This window comes from Vulpes vulpes, chromosome 13 (assembly GCF_048418805.1).
Source record: "Vulpes vulpes isolate BD-2025 chromosome 13, VulVul3, whole genome shotgun sequence".
In the NCBI taxonomy this organism is placed as follows: domain Eukaryota; kingdom Metazoa; phylum Chordata; class Mammalia; order Carnivora; family Canidae; genus Vulpes; species Vulpes vulpes.
The window spans coordinates 129688224-129705635 of NC_132792.1; the positions used below are offsets into that span (position 1 = coordinate 129688224).

General features: G+C 44.8%; 1 protein-coding gene across 1 annotated transcript in view; it reads left to right on the forward strand.

Moving 5' to 3' along the window:
- Positions 1 to 238: 238 nt before the first annotated feature.
- The window catches only part of MPZL1 (myelin protein zero like 1), a 66630-nt gene continuing 49456 nt past the window's right edge, over positions 239 to 17412 (forward strand). Inside the window, exons 1-2 of the mRNA XM_072733734.1 lie at positions 239 to 313; positions 463 to 781. Of these exons, the coding sequence (XP_072589835.1) occupies positions 239 to 313; positions 463 to 781 (394 nt within the window). The remainder of the gene's footprint in view (positions 314 to 462; positions 782 to 17412) is intronic.

Below are 17412 nucleotides of genomic sequence, written 5' to 3' on the forward strand. Positions count from 1 at the left end.
AAGCCGGCTGATTTCTCAAATTGCAACACACAAATTACCTAGTCCAGGCCAAGGACAAGCCTTGCAAACGGCAAGGCGGGAGATGTGTTCCATGTGGACGACTGAATCATCCCATCGTCATTCTCATTTTTTTTTCCCCCTTTGTAAAGGGAGCGCTGCTTTTTCTTTAGGTGAGGCTCCGAGAAACCTAGAAGGGCTGACACCGAGGCGAGAACCGAGCCGGCAAAGAGGAGGGACTATGGAGAGGTCTGCGGGACTGGACCTCCGAGGCAGCGGACACGGCGGCCGGTCGGCGGGACAGGCGGACACCCAGGCGGGCGGAGCGCCCCGCGGCAGGAGCCCAGCCCTCGGGAGACCCCGGCCTCAGCGCCGGGAGAAGGAGCCTGGGTGGGACCGGGGGCCGGGCCCTCCGGACGAGGGCGGTGATGGACAGGCGGCGTCCTCCAATGGCGTTCTCCGGAGGCCGCGGGGAGGGCCAATGAGCGGGCCGCGGGGGCGGGCGCGGGGCGGGGCCTGCCGCGGGGGCCAGCGGCGGGGAGCGCGGCGTGGAGGTGCCAGCGGGCGCGGGCGCGGGCGGCGGCGGCGGCAGCGAGGTCGAGGTTCCTCCTGCAAGCCGAGCGGGGTGCAGTGGGGCCGGCGGCCCAGAGGCGCGGCGGCGGCGGCGGCGGCGGCGGCGGCGCTGGGAGGACGATGGCAGCCCTCGCGGGAGCCGCGGCCGTGCTTGCAGCCGCAGCCCGCAGGCGCTGGCTGTGGCTGGTGCTGGCGGCGGTGCTCGGGCTGTGTGAGTGATGCGGCGGCGCGGCTGGGCGGCGGGGCGGCGGGGCGGCGGGGGCCTCCCGGGGCCGGCGCCCTCCCCCTCGCGGCGGCCGCGGGCCGAGCGCGCCGGGCGCCGAGGCGGGGAGGGGGCGCGGCCTGCGCGCTCCGGGGCCTGGAGGGCGCGCGCGCGGTTGGGGAGCGCCTGGTTTTCCTTCTTCCCGGTCCCTGCGTGTGCGGGAGGAGGGGCGAGCTCCCCACCTTGCTCCCTCCTGGGGGCGCTGCCGGTGGCTGCCTGGAGCTGGCGCGGGGTCGCCCGCCTTCCCCGCCTGTGCCCCGGGGTGCCCCGGCCCGCAGGATTCGGGTTCGGGAATCCGGGGTTCCCGACCTTTCCCACCTCAGGGAGGCGGCGGAGGAAGGTCGCAGGGTTTGCTCTCGCAGGGCCTTTGTTGGCTTGTGTCCCCGTTCTAAACGCACGTTCTCTTTGAGCCTGTAAATTCCATTTCGAATGCTCTCCAGTGCATTTTGTGAGCCTCCGGGATCGAGGAGTCCTGCAATCTCCTGTCTCGCCTCTAGCCGCCGAGCACCCACACCGACAGTACATCTGCATTACTTCTGGGATGCACTGGGCATAGCACTGAAATGACCTGGCTTAAAAAGAATTTGGTCAAATCCCTAATGATTCCAGACGGAGTCACCACGGTTTGACAAGACACCAGACATTAAAAAGCTCATTTTCCCTTTTTTTTTTTTTTTAAACTGACCTTTTTTTCTTGCCAAATTTCATGGGTCAACATAAGGTAAACCTCAGGCTCGATTTATTGCATTGGATGAGTTGTTTTATGGACATGAAGTGGTGTTGGCCATAGGACATTGTGCTGTTCAAAGCCGAGGACTTGTTGCTGTTTCAGAGTGCGGTTAAGTAATGGCTATAAAGAAGGCCAACTCCTAAGAAACCACGTAGACTTTTTCCTTTCTTTTGTTTCCCAAAATGTCAGTTGCATCACAGTGGCTGAATACAAGTTTACTCAGTAATTTCTCTCATAGAAAAGTCCTTAGTGTAGTCTTTGGGACCAGGAAAACTATTATTTAACCGGTGATTCCAGAGGTGGTGAGGTGTAAAGGTAAAAGCCCTCACCTTTTAGAGGTTGACAGATGAAGATATACGGTGTTTACATAAGTCAGAGTCTATTCTGTATAAATGTCTGTTCTGAGGGAAAAAAAGTTAAAAGTTTCTTGTTGGTGATGGTGACAGTATTTGTGTTTTAAGTTAACCAGTAGGAAATAGCCTAAACATAAGGTTTATGAGAAATCTTGTGTGTGTCAGACGGAATAATTAGGAAAGTTCAGACATTGCTACTGACTCTAGGTCCTAGAAGCAGCAGAACTGAAATACTGAATATTAATGGATATTAATATGAAAAGACCGTCGGAATAATAACTACAAACACCTTGGATGGGCCCAGCTCTTCAGTAAGGAAAAATGAATGTTGACAGATGAAAATCAGCCACTAATGCTACTGCTTAATTTTGGGAAACTATCAAATGCTCCGTCTTGGCAAACTGTCTTTTCCTGGTTGTGGATAGTGTCTATTAGCAGTTCACTTTTATAGAAAACCTTCCTGAATTTGATCCAGATACAGTTACTCAGCAAACATTGATTAAGCACCTTGTAAGTATTACGCACCAAACATACCTGGGAAGGATGGTCCCTGCCCTCCTGTAACTCACAGTTCAGTGGGAGAAGCACCCTGCACTAAGTCATATAAAAAGTCATTTGATGGTGGTGTGCTGTGAGAGCTTGAAGAAGGGCCATCATCTCAGACTGGAGTTGAGGGCCTGGAGGAAGGGATGCTTAAGCTGAGTAAGCACTGGGCAAAGAAACAGTAGAAGCAGAGTCCTGAATAGACCTGTTCTTACGTCGGTAGGTCAGTGTGGTGGGAGATAGGTGTGTGTGGTGGGAGGGAGATGGGGGCAGTGGAGGTGGGGGAACCAGCCAAAGGCATTAACTCACAAAGGACCTTGTAAGGCTGGTTTTTTATCCTGAGGACTTGGGGAAGCTGGTGAAGGATTTCTTTATGGAGATGTGAAGAATGGATTGGAGGGGTGGGAGACTGAAGAAACTGGAGAGGGCTATTGTCATAATCCAGAGGTGGAGGATGAGGGGCTGAGTTAAAGCAGTGGGATATGAAGAGAGGACATGCCGTGAGCTAGTTAGAAAGTACATTTGATAGGGCTTGGAAACGGATTTGCTGTGGCCTTGAAAGAGGAATGAAAGATGATCCTAATGTTTGGGGCTTGGGAAATGGCCTATTTTTGGCAAGTGGGGCTTTTCACAGGTGAACATGGGATTGAGGGAATAGTGTATGAGGAAGATGATGATGACGATGAAGTTACTTTTGGGTATGTTGAGTTTCAGATACTGCTGAGACATCCTAACAGAGGTGGGCAGAAGACAGTAGGATAGATGGTTCTGGAGATGAGAAAGTTCTAGTTGGAACTGCAGATTTGGAAGGCATCATGTAGATAGTAGTTAAAGCTACCATTGCTTGGATGAGGTCCCCAACAGAGACCTGTAGAGAGTGTATTGAAGGAAATAAGAGGGCCAAGGCCAGAGCCCTGGGGTATATGGAACCTGAGAAGGAGGCCTGATAAGTAAAGGAAGAACTGGAAGAATGCTGTGTCTTTGAAACCAAGAGATAATGAAGTTTTAAGCAAGAGGGAGTGGTGAAGAGTATCAGAAGACATTAAACATGATGAGGATTAGTTGGATTTGGCAATTGTCAGGTCTGTGGTCCCCCATAAGTAGGAATGAACACACAATATATGAAGAATAAATTTCAGTAATTTGCACTGACCATTTTATTTTTTTAAGATTTTATTTATTTCTTCATGAGAGACACAGAGAGAGAGGCAGAGACACAGGGAGAGGGAGAAGTAGGCTCCATACTGGGAACCTGATGCGGGACTTGATCCCAGGTCTCCAGGGTCAGGCCGTGGGCCGAAGGCAGGCCCTAAACCGCTGAGCCACCCAGGAATCCCCTGCGCCGCCCATTTAGTAAATGGCACCAACATGCATCTCGTTGCTCAACGCAGAAGCCTAGGATCCACCCTTGATTCCTCCCTGTCTTTCATCTAGCCCCAACATTTCATCCAACATGTTCTGCCCTCTGCAAAATGCATTTGGAATTTACCCACTAGTTTTCTCTTAGTGGTCCATTCTTAGCATTTTAGTCAGATTCACCCATCTGGTCTTCCCGTTCCTCTATCCTGCCTCTTTTTAAAAACTTTTTATTTTTTAAAGATTTTATTTATTCATGACAGACACACAAAGAGAGAGAAGGAGAGGCAGAGACACAGGCAGAGGGAGAAGCAGGCTCCATGCAGGGAGCCCGAAGTGGGACTCAATCCTGATTGTCTCAATCCTGTGGTACCCTTATTCATGCCCTGGGCTGAAGGCGGCGCTAAACCACTGAGCCACCCAGGTGTTCTTAAAAACTTTTAAAAAAAGATTTTATTTATTTGAGAGGGCACACATGAGTAGTGGAAGGGAAAGGGGCAGAGGGAGAACCAGTCTCCCCATTGATCGGGAGCCAGACTCTGGCCATTCCAGGACCCTGAAATCATGACCTGAGGCTGAAATATGCTGGCTCTTTTTAATCCATTCTTCACCCAACTGCAAGAATGATTTTTATAAAACTGCAATCAGATCATCTTGCTTTCTTGTTTAAAAGCCTTAATGGCTTCCCCTTACACTCTGAATGGCATACTGGCTTCTTCCATGGCCTGCAGTGCTGTGTGGTCTACTTCCTGTCTCTCTGACTTCAGCTTTATGCCACTTGCCCCCCTGCCCACTATTTTCAAGCCACATGCCATCTTTTGCTCTTTGACATTCATTCTCACCTCAAGTCCTTTGCACTTGCTGCTGCTGCTGCCTTTTCCTGTTCTTTCCCCAGAACTGCCCAGAGTTGTCTCCTTTTCATTCAGTAAGATCATAAATGTCACTTTTTTTCAGAGAAGCCTTTCTCCATCCACCCTCTCCAGAGGAACTCTCTGTTATCATTCCTGGTTCTTTATTTCCCTGTTGAAATTTCTAACCATTTTGGTTTTTCTTTTTTCTTCTCTCAGAATCTAGTATAGAGATAGTGTTTGTCTTGTTTGTAGAAATATTCCTAATGCTTAGCACAGTGAATACTACAGATGCCAATGTTTGTTAAAGGGCAGTGAGGCATAGGTATGTCTTGATATCAGTTTGTTAGCAGTTTGTAATATGCAGTTAGGATTTAGCCTGACATATAGTAGGTACTCAATAAATGTTTCTTGAAAAAAGGAATATGTGTTCCAGGTGTGATTTCATGTATTATCTGGTTATTTTCACTCTTTTAAGTACCAGTTCATATTTCTTTGGAAACGAATGAAATGAATTAACATTCTTCAACTATTTTAAACACCATAGTTTTAGAATTACTAGTTATTGTATTTTTAAATTAATCATGGTTGTTGTAGCCTTTAAGTATTTTATCAATAGGACTTTTGCTGCTTGTTGACAAAATTCAGACTTGAGACACTACCTCTGCAGTCAAAGGCCACAAATTTCTTTTCTTTTTCTTTTAAAAGATTTTATTTATTTATTCATGAAAGAGAGAGGCAGAGACATAGGCAGAGGGAGAAGCAGGCTCCATGCAGGGAGCCCGATGTGGGACTCGATCCCAGGACTCCAGGATCACACCCTGAGCCGAAGGCAGACACTTAACCGCTGAGCCACCCAGGCGTCCCTTCTTTTCTTTTTTTTAAATTATATTTATTTATTTGAGAGAGAGAGAGAAAGCCAGAGTGTGAGAGAGAGAGAGCTCACGAGCTGAGGGAGCGGCAGGAGAGGGAGAAGCAGGCTCTCTGCTGAGCTGGAAACCCTACACAGGGCTGGAATCAGGGACTCTGGGATCATGACATGAGCCGAAGGCAGATGCTTTACCAACTGAGACACCAGGTGCCCAAAAGGCCACAAATTTCAGTACTAGTTCCCTCGGCCTTTAACTTACTCACTAGGTGGGATAATATAGTATATGTGCTGCCGAAGCGAGCACACTAGGTGGGATAATAAAATTAAACTTAGTCCAGGGGCACCTGGGTGGCTCATTGGGTTAAGCATCTGCCTGAATTCAGCTCAGGTCATGATCCTGGGGTCTTGGGCTCTAGTCCCACTTTGGGCTCCTTGCTCAGCGGGGAGTCTGCTTCTTCCTTTCTCTTCGTCCCTCTCTCCACTTGTTCTCTCTCTCAGATAAACATACAGAATCTTAAAAAAGAAAAAAACCAAAACTTAGTCCTTAAAAAAAGATACTCTACCACTTGTTTTTGCCCTAACTCTAGGGTAGTCATTAGGCTCAGATACTCCAAAGGAAGTAAAAACAAATCTTAAGTGAAAAAGAGATATATGTGAAAAGTACATGAAATGAAAATTTATGTATTTACAAAGTAAAGGCACTAAATGAAAACCTACTGGGTGCTTGGTGCTGTTTTAGTTACTGGGGATACAGCAGGGAGACTGGATCCTATACAGGATGAATATACTGAAAAGAAATAAATAAAGGACAGAGTAAATTCCTGACAGTCACCACTTTTAAGAAAATATGATTCACCTGTTAAAGAAAATAGGATTCACTTCTTGTGAAAATTTGCAGAATTAAACTAGAACACTTGTATTACAAAATAGATAATTTTTAAACGTACAAGAGATTTGTTGTAGCATTTCATTAATGGCTGATCTTTCCTACTGAGTTTTTAAAATGTGCTTTGATTGGGAAAGACTTATTATACATGGTTTTTAAAAAACATTGCTGCATGCCCTCCATCTAGAAAATGCTGGCCTACCTGTTGAATATTTCTCACATTCTTTTCTATTCCCACTGAGGCTGATTTATGTGATTCCATGGTCACATTTTTCCTGGATGATTAGATCTTCTACAGGGCCCCAAGGGTGTTTTTATTTAAGTTCTGTCTTTTATCTGAGAATTTGAATTCTCTGTGTAAGACATGCCTCTTAAGTGTACCTAAACTTTGCAAAGATTTTAATCTTGTTCTCTAGGATCACTGGCATCATTTGAAATGAGAGAGTAAAGGGTTTGCTCTGACAGAATTTATTATAGATTAGTTTGATCCTTAGGCCCCATCAAAGGGAATTTAATTATTAGAAAAACTAGACATCTCTCCTGAGGTCTTAAGTATCATATAGCTTTGAGTCTTGGTTCCTAAGACCGGTAAGATATGAAGCTTTCATGTATCTTGAGTGATTTTCCTTTCTTCTTTTTTACTCATTTTGCCAAGTGCTTGACATTAGCAATGCCCTAGAGTCCAGACCATAGTCCTTGGGATTTTGACTGCCATAACAAGGCAGAGGTCAGTTGGCTTTGTGACCATTCATAGTGCCTAAATTGAGAAATTTAATTGTCTCATAGGAACCTCATATCTTTGCCCTTAAACCACTTTATTCAATATCTTTTTTTTTCTTTTTTTTTCTTTTTTTTTCAATATCTTTTTGAATGCATGTGGCTTGCTGTAATTTTTATTCACTTAAAATTTTCCATTGTTCCCATTAAATCTTTTATCAAGAAAGAAAGGATGATTTCATTAATAAATTCTCCTTCAGTTAACTTATCTTTCAAACTCAGACTCTCTTTAGAAATTGTGAACTTTGCAATACCTCTGACTCTGGGCATATAGTTGGAATATAGTTGGTCCTTAACACTGAGGTTAGAGGTACTGACCCCCACACAATCAAATTCAAGAGTAACTTTTTTTTTCTTTTAGGATTTTATTTATTCATTCATGAGAGACAGAAGGAGAGGGAGAAGCAGACTCTCTGTGGGGAGCCTGATGTGGGACTCGAAACCAGGACCCTGGGATCACGACCTGAGTCAAAGGCAGATGCTCAACCATTGAGCCACCCAGGCTCCCCAAGAGTAACTTTTGACTCCCAAAAACCACTAATAGCCTACTGTGGACTGGAAGCCTCACCAATAACATAAATAGTTGATTAACATATTTTGTATGTCATATGTATTATATATAGTATTCTTACAATAAAGCAAGCTAGAGAAAAGAAAATGTTAAGAAAATCATAAGGATGAGAAAATGAATATACAGTACTGTATTAAAAAACAAATGTAAAAAAAAAAAAAAACACAAATGTAGGGGATCCCTGGGTGGCTCAGTGGTTTGGTGCCTGCCTTTGGCCCAGGGTGCAATCCTGGAGTCCCGGAATCGAATCCCACATAGGGCTCCCGGCATGGAGCCTGCTTCTCCCTCTGCCTGTGTCTCTGCCTCTCTCTCTCTCTCTCTCTCTCTCATAAGTAAATAAATAAATCTTAAAAAAAATTTTTTTTTAAAAACAAAAACAAATGTATAAGTGAACCTGTGCAGTTCAAACTGGTATTGTTCAAGACTCAACTGTAGTTGTCTTGCAACTAAGTTTAGCTAATTGGATTTAGAAATGTACTATGTCTTTGTTGAGCCTCAGTTATTATTATTTTTTTTTTAATAATTTTTTTTTTTAATTTTTATTTATTTAGGATAGTCACAGAGAGAGAGAGAGAGGCAGAGATACAGGCAGAGGGAGAAGCAGGCTCCATGCACCGGGAGCCTGACGTGGGATTCGATCCCGGGTCTCCAGGATCGCGCCCTGGGCCAAAGGCAGGCGCCAAACCGCTGCGCCACCCAGGGATCCCGAGCCTCAGTTATTATTGTAGATAATTGCTGCACAGATTGAAATCCATGACTTGAGCTTTGTTAGTGTCATGCTATAACCAACTGAACAAACTTTGATTTGCAATGAACATTGTTTATGCTACGGCCCTGATACTCTACTTGGGAATCTGGGACTTTCTTAAGTGCAATTTAAAAATATTTTTTAAAATGCTTTTATCAAAGTTAAGAAATGTATTCTTTTTCTCTTCAAACATTAAGTATCACAGTGTGGAGTTATGTCACTTTAATGTAATCTTGTGTTTTTCCTAAAAAAGTGAAGGTGCTATATTGTAGACTGAGCTTCAATGAGAACCTTATATGACCCTGGACCAGAAGGTATCTTATAGTTAGTTGCTCTTCAGTCACATCCAGGTTATATTTGCTATATGCCCTTCTTCAAAGAGTGTTGCTCAGAAACACTGGTAAAGGATTCCATTTCCTAAGAGAAAAAGGTGTTAAAATGCAAATATTTGGGGCATCCCGGGTGGCTCAACGGTTTAGCGCCCTCTTCAGCCCAGGGCGTGATCCTGGGGACCCGGGATCAAGTCCCTCATCAGGCTCCCTGCATGGAGCCTGCTTTTCCCTCTGCCTCTGTGCCTCTTTCTCTGTGTTTCTCATGATTAAATAAATAAAAATCTTTAAAAATAAAATAAAATGCAAATATTTGAGACCTTTTTTTTTTTTAAGATTTTATTTATTTATTCATGAGAGACACAGACTGAGAGAGAGAGGCAGAGACACAGGCAGAGGAAGAAGCAGGCTCCATGCAGAGAGCCCGATGTGGAACTCAATCCTGGGACTCCAGGATCACACCCTGGGCCAAAAGCAGATGCTCAACCGCTGAGCCACCCAGGCGTCCCAAGACCTCCTAAATTGCTAAGAAGGGCAGAGAGAAAAGGAATGAGTAGTTTGGGAGAAATTTTGAATTAATTGATACTATATCTGTCTATATAGATATAGATACAGATCCTGTGTGTGTGTCTTTTCCGCCAGGTATAGTTCTTTCTTAGCCCTTAGAATTTAGATATAAAACTAGCTTCATGCTATTTCTTTTGCTCTTCCCTCATTCACTGAGTGCTTACTATGTGCCAGGTCTGTGCTAAGCAATTTATTATTATTATTTTTTAAGATTTCATTTATTTATTCATCTGAGGCAGGGAGGGGCAGAGACACAGGCAGAGGGAGAAGCAGACTCCATGCAGGGAGCCCAATGTGGGACTCAATCCTGGGACTCCAGGATCATGCCCTGGGCCAAAGGCAGGTGCCAAACTACTGACCCATCCAGGGATCCCCCTCTGCTAAGCAACTTAAATGCATTATCTCATCTACAATTCTGTGTGATTATTACTATTTTTATGAATTTCGCAGATGAGCAAACTAAGAATCCAGTAGCTTGTGTAACTTGTGCGCAAGTCACATAAAGCTAATCCATGGTAGGGATGGGACTCAAAGCATTTATTTGCAACCTCTCTGCTATACTATAGAATTTCTCCTTCAAAGTCTCTAACCATTTCTTAGGAGGTTTTTGGCATATCTGAAATGTTTACATAGAGTCTTTCCTCTGTGCCAAGGTATCCAGTTTCCTGCTCTTTGTGGTAATGTTTGTATAAGAATCTTGATGGCTTGCTTCCTGCTGACTCTGCTGTGGAGGAACAGAGCTGCCATGTTGAAGCCATCCTTACTGACAGTGCAGAATCTGTGCCACCCAATGCTCTGATACTCAGGGTGGTTTTTTGTTTTGTTTTTTTAAGATTTTATTTATTTATTTATGAGAGACACACACACACACACACACACAGAGAGAGAGAGAGAGAGAGAGAGAGAGAGGCAGAGACACAGGCAGAGGGAGAAGCAGGATGCCTGCAGGGAGCCTGATGTGGGATTCGATCCCAGGATCCCTGGATCACGATCTGAGCCCACGGCTGACACTCAACCACTAAGCCACCCAGACTCCCCGTTACTCAGGGATTTTTAATGATATGTTTTTTGTAGGTTTCTCTCTTATACTGATCGTTCTGGCTACCACACAGCGCAAGTCCATTTAACCAAGCCTCCGATACCACGCTCGTCTCAGAAAGGTCCCTTGCCCCATAGCAGGAGGCACTATGGACCAAGCCAGTGAGCCTGACCTTTTGGATTGGGTTGAGTTCTTCCCTGGAGGCTGTGTAAATTCTTCTACGGTTGAGACTTGTGTCAGGCTAGACCCCTCAGGATGTCCAATCAGGCCTTAGGGGTTTGCAGAGAGGCTCCCCACTGGCACCTTTGCCTGGTTCTCTACTCCATCAGCAGAGGTTCCAGAGCTCTGCTGCTTTGCCTGCCACAAGTCGGAGTCCCAGCCCTTGTCTCTGAACTTGTGGGGACTTGGTCTTAACCACTTTCAGCTATTAGGAATTTAATCCTCCCTCACCACCCGCCCCCCCCCCCCCTGCCCCGACTGTAAGTGTAGAAGAACCCCAGTGAGGCTTACTGAATTTTACAACACTGGAGAAATTAGAGAATGTATTTTTTTTTTAAGATTTTATTTATTTATTCATGAGAGATAGAGAGGTGGGCAGAGGGAGAAGCAGACTCTCTGCAAAAGCCCCATGTGGGACTTGATCCTGGACCCCAGGATTCCTCCCTGAGTCAAAGGCAGACGCTCAACTACTGAGCCACCCAGGTGTCCCCAGAGAACGTATTGATAATGAGCAGAGGTGATAGCGATTGTAATTGGACTCTAGCATAGGGATTTCAGAACAGAACATGCTGAGAGGCAGTTTCGCATTGTCATTTCAGAGTGTAGGTCCACAGTCTCTTATCAGCAACTTAAAATGCCCAAATTGGGACTTCTGGGTGGCTCAGCAGTTTGGCGCCTGCCTTCAGCCTAGGGCGTGATCCTGGAGACCTGGGATTTTTTTTTTTTTTGAGATTTTATTTATTTATTCATGAGAGAGACACACACACAGAGAGGCAGAGACATAGAGGGAGAGGAGAAGCAGGCTCCTTGCAGGAGGCCCAATGTGGGACTCAATCTGGGACTCTGGGATCACATCCTGAGCCAAAGGCAGATGCTCAACCGCTGAGCCGTCCAGGCATCCTGAGACGTGTGATTGAGTCCCGCGTTGGGCTCCCTGCACGGAGCCTGCTTCTCTCTCTTTGCCTATATCTCTGCCTCTCTCTCTGTGTCTCTCATGAATAAATAAATAAAATCTTTAAAATAAAATAATAATGCCCAAATCTCTGAAAACAGAAACTTTTCCCCTAAGTTTGATACAAATTCTTTTGGCTGCAAAAGCTGACCTGTACTAACGAGAGGCTATTTTTAGTCCTGATCCCATTTGGTATGATCAATCATGAGTTTCATGACAGAAATACTAATGCATTTGACTATGGGATGCTGCCCTGAACCCTACTGAGGCTCGTAGATAACATATAGTGAATGCATTGTATTAATTTTTATTTTTATTTTTTTTGTATTAATTTTTTTAAATCTGAAAAATTCTACATCTCAAACACAGCTGGCCTCAAGGGTTTTCAGTAAGAGGTTGTAGGCCTGTGCAGTATTTTATCTCTGAAATTTTCTTCTACTCTCAGAAATACTAAGAGCTACACAACACATTTTTAGTTCTTTAAATGTTGTGGTACATCAAACTAATTAATGGTTTGCTACTTAATATGCCTCATTCAAATTCCTTTCTCAGTTTATGTTAGCTTGGACCTGGCCTCCCTGTCAGTCAGGGGTTCTGGGTCTGTAAACTGGCTCAAGTCTGGAAATTTTTTTTTTAATAAATTTTATTTATTTATTCATGAGAGACACAGAGAGAGAGGCAGAGAGACACAGGCAGAGGGAGAAACAGGCTCCACGCAGGGAGCCCCACATGGGACTCCATCCTAGGTCTCCAAGATCATGCCCTGGGCTGAAGGCGGCTCGAAATCACTGAGCCACCGGGGCTGCCCTCAAGTCTGGAAATTGATTGAGCGGTGTGACTTTCTGTTTCTGTGACTCAATTTAGACTTACGTTCACTTGACCTAGAACTTTTCTGCGTATAAAGATCAAGTAAGAATTTAGTAAGCTGCTCATCTCCGTATCTCATCTAGGAACACCATGATTGTCCAGCTAATGCTGAATGCAGGTCTCTGCGAGTCAGACTGTTCTGATCCTTGCTCTCATCTCATCTAACTTACCTGTTAGAGTAACCATACCCCCCTCTGGCTGTTGCATGCTGCCGCTTTACCCCTGCTGCTCTAGGATGCCGTTGCTTCCATTGTATTTAGGAAGCATGGTGTCCCACTGAAGGTCTGGCGCACAGAGCAGAGTGATCACAGAACTCTTCAAGGATGTCGGGCACCTCACAAATTTATTTCTCACAATCATGGTGAAAGATGTGTTTTCTGGACCCTCCCATAGTGGGTGAGATGTCTTAAATGACAAATCCACTCTTAACATTCCAATCTCTTGGGACACCTGGGTGGCTCAGTGGTTGAGCACCTCCCTTCGGCCCAGGGTGGGATCCTGGAGTCCCGAGATGGAGTCCCACATCGGGCGCCCTTTAGGGAGCCTGCTTCTCCCTCTGCCTGTGTCTCTGCCGCTCTCTGTGTCTCTCACAAATAAATAAATAAAATCTTAAAAATAAAACAAAACAAAATATTCCAATCTCCTTAAGCCTTTGAGTCCCTTCCTCTATGTTGAAGCAAGATGGATCTGGCACTTCCGAGTTCATTTACCATGGGCCACATTGTAGCCAAGGAATTGAAACAAACTATAAGAACTCTTTCTGACTCTCCGAGTTGCAACATGAAATGCAGAATATTTGTTTAGTGGGCCCATATCAATAAATTTGGCCTGATCCAACTGTTTCTCTTACTGTTATCCCTCATATTTAGTATCCCATCTCACACACATTCCCTGGATTTCTGTCTGTATAAATTAGAAGAATCCAGTAATTCTTTTGGGAGTATAGTAGGTCTCCTTTGTACAGGTAGGGGCCTTCTGTGATTTGAGTCCAGTTATAAATCTGGAAGCAGGGGATCCCTGGGTGGCTCAGTGGTTTAGCACCTGCCTTCAGCCCAGGGCGTGATCCTGGGATTCGGGATTGAGTTCCGCATTGGGCTCCCTTCATGGAGCCTGCTTCTCCCTCTGCCTGTGTCTCCGCCTCTCTCTGTATCTCTCATGAATAAATAAATAAAGTCTTAAAAAAACAATCTGGAAGCAAAGAAGAGCGGTGAGGGTGGGTCCTGAGGAGAACCAGCAGTGTCTTTCAGGGCAGCTGCCTCAGGAGAGGCCATTCCAGTTTCCTTGGGGAAAGCACTATTCTTCTCCTTAGGGATAGAGTGGTTACTTCTACTGGCAGAGAAGACTCTTCAGTATTTAGGGGTTCAGGTTCAGTGTTGCCAGCTTCATCAGGGTCCCCAATTTTCAGGATTCTGTTCTTAATCAGTGCCCTCACTTTATTTATTTAAAGATTTTATTTATTTATTCATGAGAGAGACAGAGAGAGAGAGAGAGAGAGAGAGAGAGAGGCAGAGACACAGGCAGAGGGAGAAGCAGGCTCCATGCAGGGAGCCCAATGTGGGACTTGATCCCTGGACTCCAGGATCATGCCCTGAGCTGGGAGGTAAACGCTCAACCACTGACCACCCAGGCATCCCAGTGACCTCACTTTAGTAGTAGATATCCTCTGAGGTTGGGGATTCAGTTTGCTTTGTAATTCAGCCACTCTCAGGTTGGGATTCTGGGTTTGGTTTCAGCAATCTCATCCTGACTAAAGGAGATAAAAGTCTCTTTCAGGATAGACATAGAAGTTTTCTGATCATTTATTCAACCCTTAAAGTTGGAATTCAACGCCCTGAGCTCATCTCTTTTCCCACTTCATCTAGTAGCATTAGGAACAATCAGTCAATATCATTATATTCACTAGTTTGATGAATGTTTAAAGGTATTATATACCTGATGACCCAGAACCTTGCCTTTTATAAGCATTTGATTAGGAGTATCCAGTGGAGATATTTTGCAGATCTCTATAACCACATCGTTCCATGGACAGTCAGTGTTCTTTTTATTACTAGAAATGGAGTCATTAGTGACTTTAATCAGATTAGAACGCCGATTCCAGAAACCCCAGGACCAAATTCAGAAAACTTATCATTGAGATTCTGCTCTTCTAAAACCACTCTCTGTACCAAAATCTCTATTAGGGTCCGAGAAACAGAACCAGCAGGATGGATGGATAGATGGATGGTTAGATGGATGGATGGATGGATAGATAGGTAATTTTAAGGAATGGCTCACACAGTTATGGAAGCTTAGTAATTCTAAAATCAACAGGGTAGGCCAACAGACTGGAGATTCAGGGAAGTAGTATAGTTTGAGTCCAGGTATAGTCTGCTGGTAGAATTCTTTTTCAGGGGTGGTTATTCTTTTGTTCTTTTAAGACCTTCAACTGATTGCGCGAGGCCCCCCTTCATTGTGAAGGACAGTCTACTCAAAATCTACTAGTTTCAGTGTTAATGTCATCTAAAAAATATCTTCATAGAAACCTCTAGATTTATTTGACCAAAGATTATTGGTCCAGCTGGTGACCCAACCAAGATGATATAAAATTAACCATCACACCAGTAATGAATGTAAAAGATAAGGCATATCTCAAATTGTTGGTTTCCCCTGATTGTACCCAATTCTGTTCTTTGCTCTATTTCAGCATTTCCTATTCACATCTCAAGTCAGCGATGTCTGACTTTGGTCTCCTCTCGCCTATGTGACACTTTGATAAAGGCCACCTGATATTGCCCAGTCACATATCCTCTTCCAGGCCTTTTCTTTCTGGACTTCTTTGCTTTCCTTGACATCGTTAACCACTCTGATCTTATTTCCTTTGTCTTTGTGACATGACTTGTGATTCTCATCGCTTTTCTCTGTCTGCTCCAAGCATTGCTCTTCCACCTGTGCCCCAGGGTTGATTTTCCTTAGGTTCTGATAGTCTCACCATGTGCTCATCTTTGGTGATCTTCTCCACTTTTTTTTTCTTTTTTTTTTTTTTTTCACTACAACCCATATTCAGTAGGTATAGGTATTCAGTAAGGGTTTGTTAAGTAAATGGTGACTCCCAAATGTATGTCCATCACTCTGAACTACAGACTCTTACCCACTGTCCATTTCCATTAGAATGTCCAGAGGCACCCCCAAACTTTGTTGAAAACTACTTCAGGACACCTGGGTGGCTCAGCAGTTGAACATCTGCCTTTGGCTCAGGACGTAATCCTGGGGTCCCAGGTTTGAGTCCCACATCAGGCTCCCTGCATGGAGCCTGCTTCTCCCTCTGCCTATGTCTCTGTGTCTCTCATGAATAGATAAATAAAATCTAAAAACAAACAAACAAACAAAAAAAACCCAGTAAAACTCCATGTATCTTTTCTTTCCCACATGGGGCCTCCACTTCACTCCCCATTGTTCTCACTGTTTCCTGCTGTCTCCTTAGCCTTTTCCTCAGTCACCCAAGCCAAAAAGCTTGATCCTCTTAGACTCCTCTCTTTCCCTTACACACCTCCATGGATTTATTTATTTTTAATTTAAATATTTTATTTATTCATGAGAGACAGAGAGAGAGGCAGAGACACAGGCAGAAGGAGAAGCAGGCCCCATGCAGTGAGCCTGACGCGCGCCTGAGCCTGGCCTGAAGGCGGCGCTAAACCTCTGAGCCACCCAGGACACCCCCATCTCGATGGATTTAAATCAGTCTTGCCAGTGTTTACCTTTTATTTCTGAATCCAGCTCTTCCTTTCGCTTGTGCTAGGACAAGTTGCCAGCCATTTTAAGTCCAGATTACTTCGAGAGCCTCCTAATGGTATATGTTCCTTTCAGGTCTACCCTCCCAACTGTTACCAGAGGGATCTTTCATAGGCAGATGTAATTGTGCTACTCCTGTGCCAAGACCCTCTATCCCTATTATCTCTAGGATGAGCTCAGGTCCTTAGCTTGATTAATCTGTCCTGCCCTCAGCACCTGCCATTTCCTTCCTTGCTCTTTATTGATTATTTGCAACATTTCTTCATGATGCTTGTTTTGTCTTGATTTTGTATATGATACGTTCACTCTCCCTCCTTTTTTTTTTTTTAAGATTTTAATTTATTTATTTATGAGAGACACACAGAGAGAGGCAGAGACATAGAGGGAGAAACAGGCTCCTTGCAGGGAGCCCAGTATGGGACTCAATCCCCGGACCCGGGATCATGCCACCGAGGTGTCCCTCACTCTCCCTCCTGATCACGCTTCATATTTACCTGGCTAACTCCTATTTAGCCTTTCAATCTCAAGTGCATTGTCATGCAGCAGATATCCCCAGGTAAGGCCAAAACACACTGCCTCTAAGCTTCCCCTCTATCACTTCATGTAAAAAATTATCTTTTTATTTATTTATTAAAAATATTTATTTATTTAAGAGAGAGCACAGTGGGGCAGAGGGAGAGGCAGACTCCCTGCTGAGCAGGAGGCCACATGTGGGGCTTCATCCCAGGACCCTGAGATGGTGCCCTGAGCTAAAGGCAGATGCTTAACCAACTGAGCCACCCAGGTGATGTAGTTTTGGAATATAGGTGAGGTTTAGTGTGGGGTCCAGAGCCAATGGCCAAGAAAGAATTCTTGAGATGTCTTTGGTGCAAAAAGGTGGTTTTATTAAATCTGGGGGACAAGACCCATGGGTAGAAAGAGCTGCTGCTCTGGAGTTGTGAGAGGTGGCTGATTATATACTTGGGAGTTGGGTGAGGTAAGGAAAAGGGGGGTATTCAAAAGAACTTTCATATGCTAAAGAGGATCTACCAGTTACTACAGGCCTTGCCTTTGTTAAGGTGGTTTTTCCCTCTAGCAAGGCATTAAGACAATTGGGAGCTTCCTGGAGGAATGTCACACATAGCACACCCAGTATGTGTGGGGCCAGGGTGGGGGT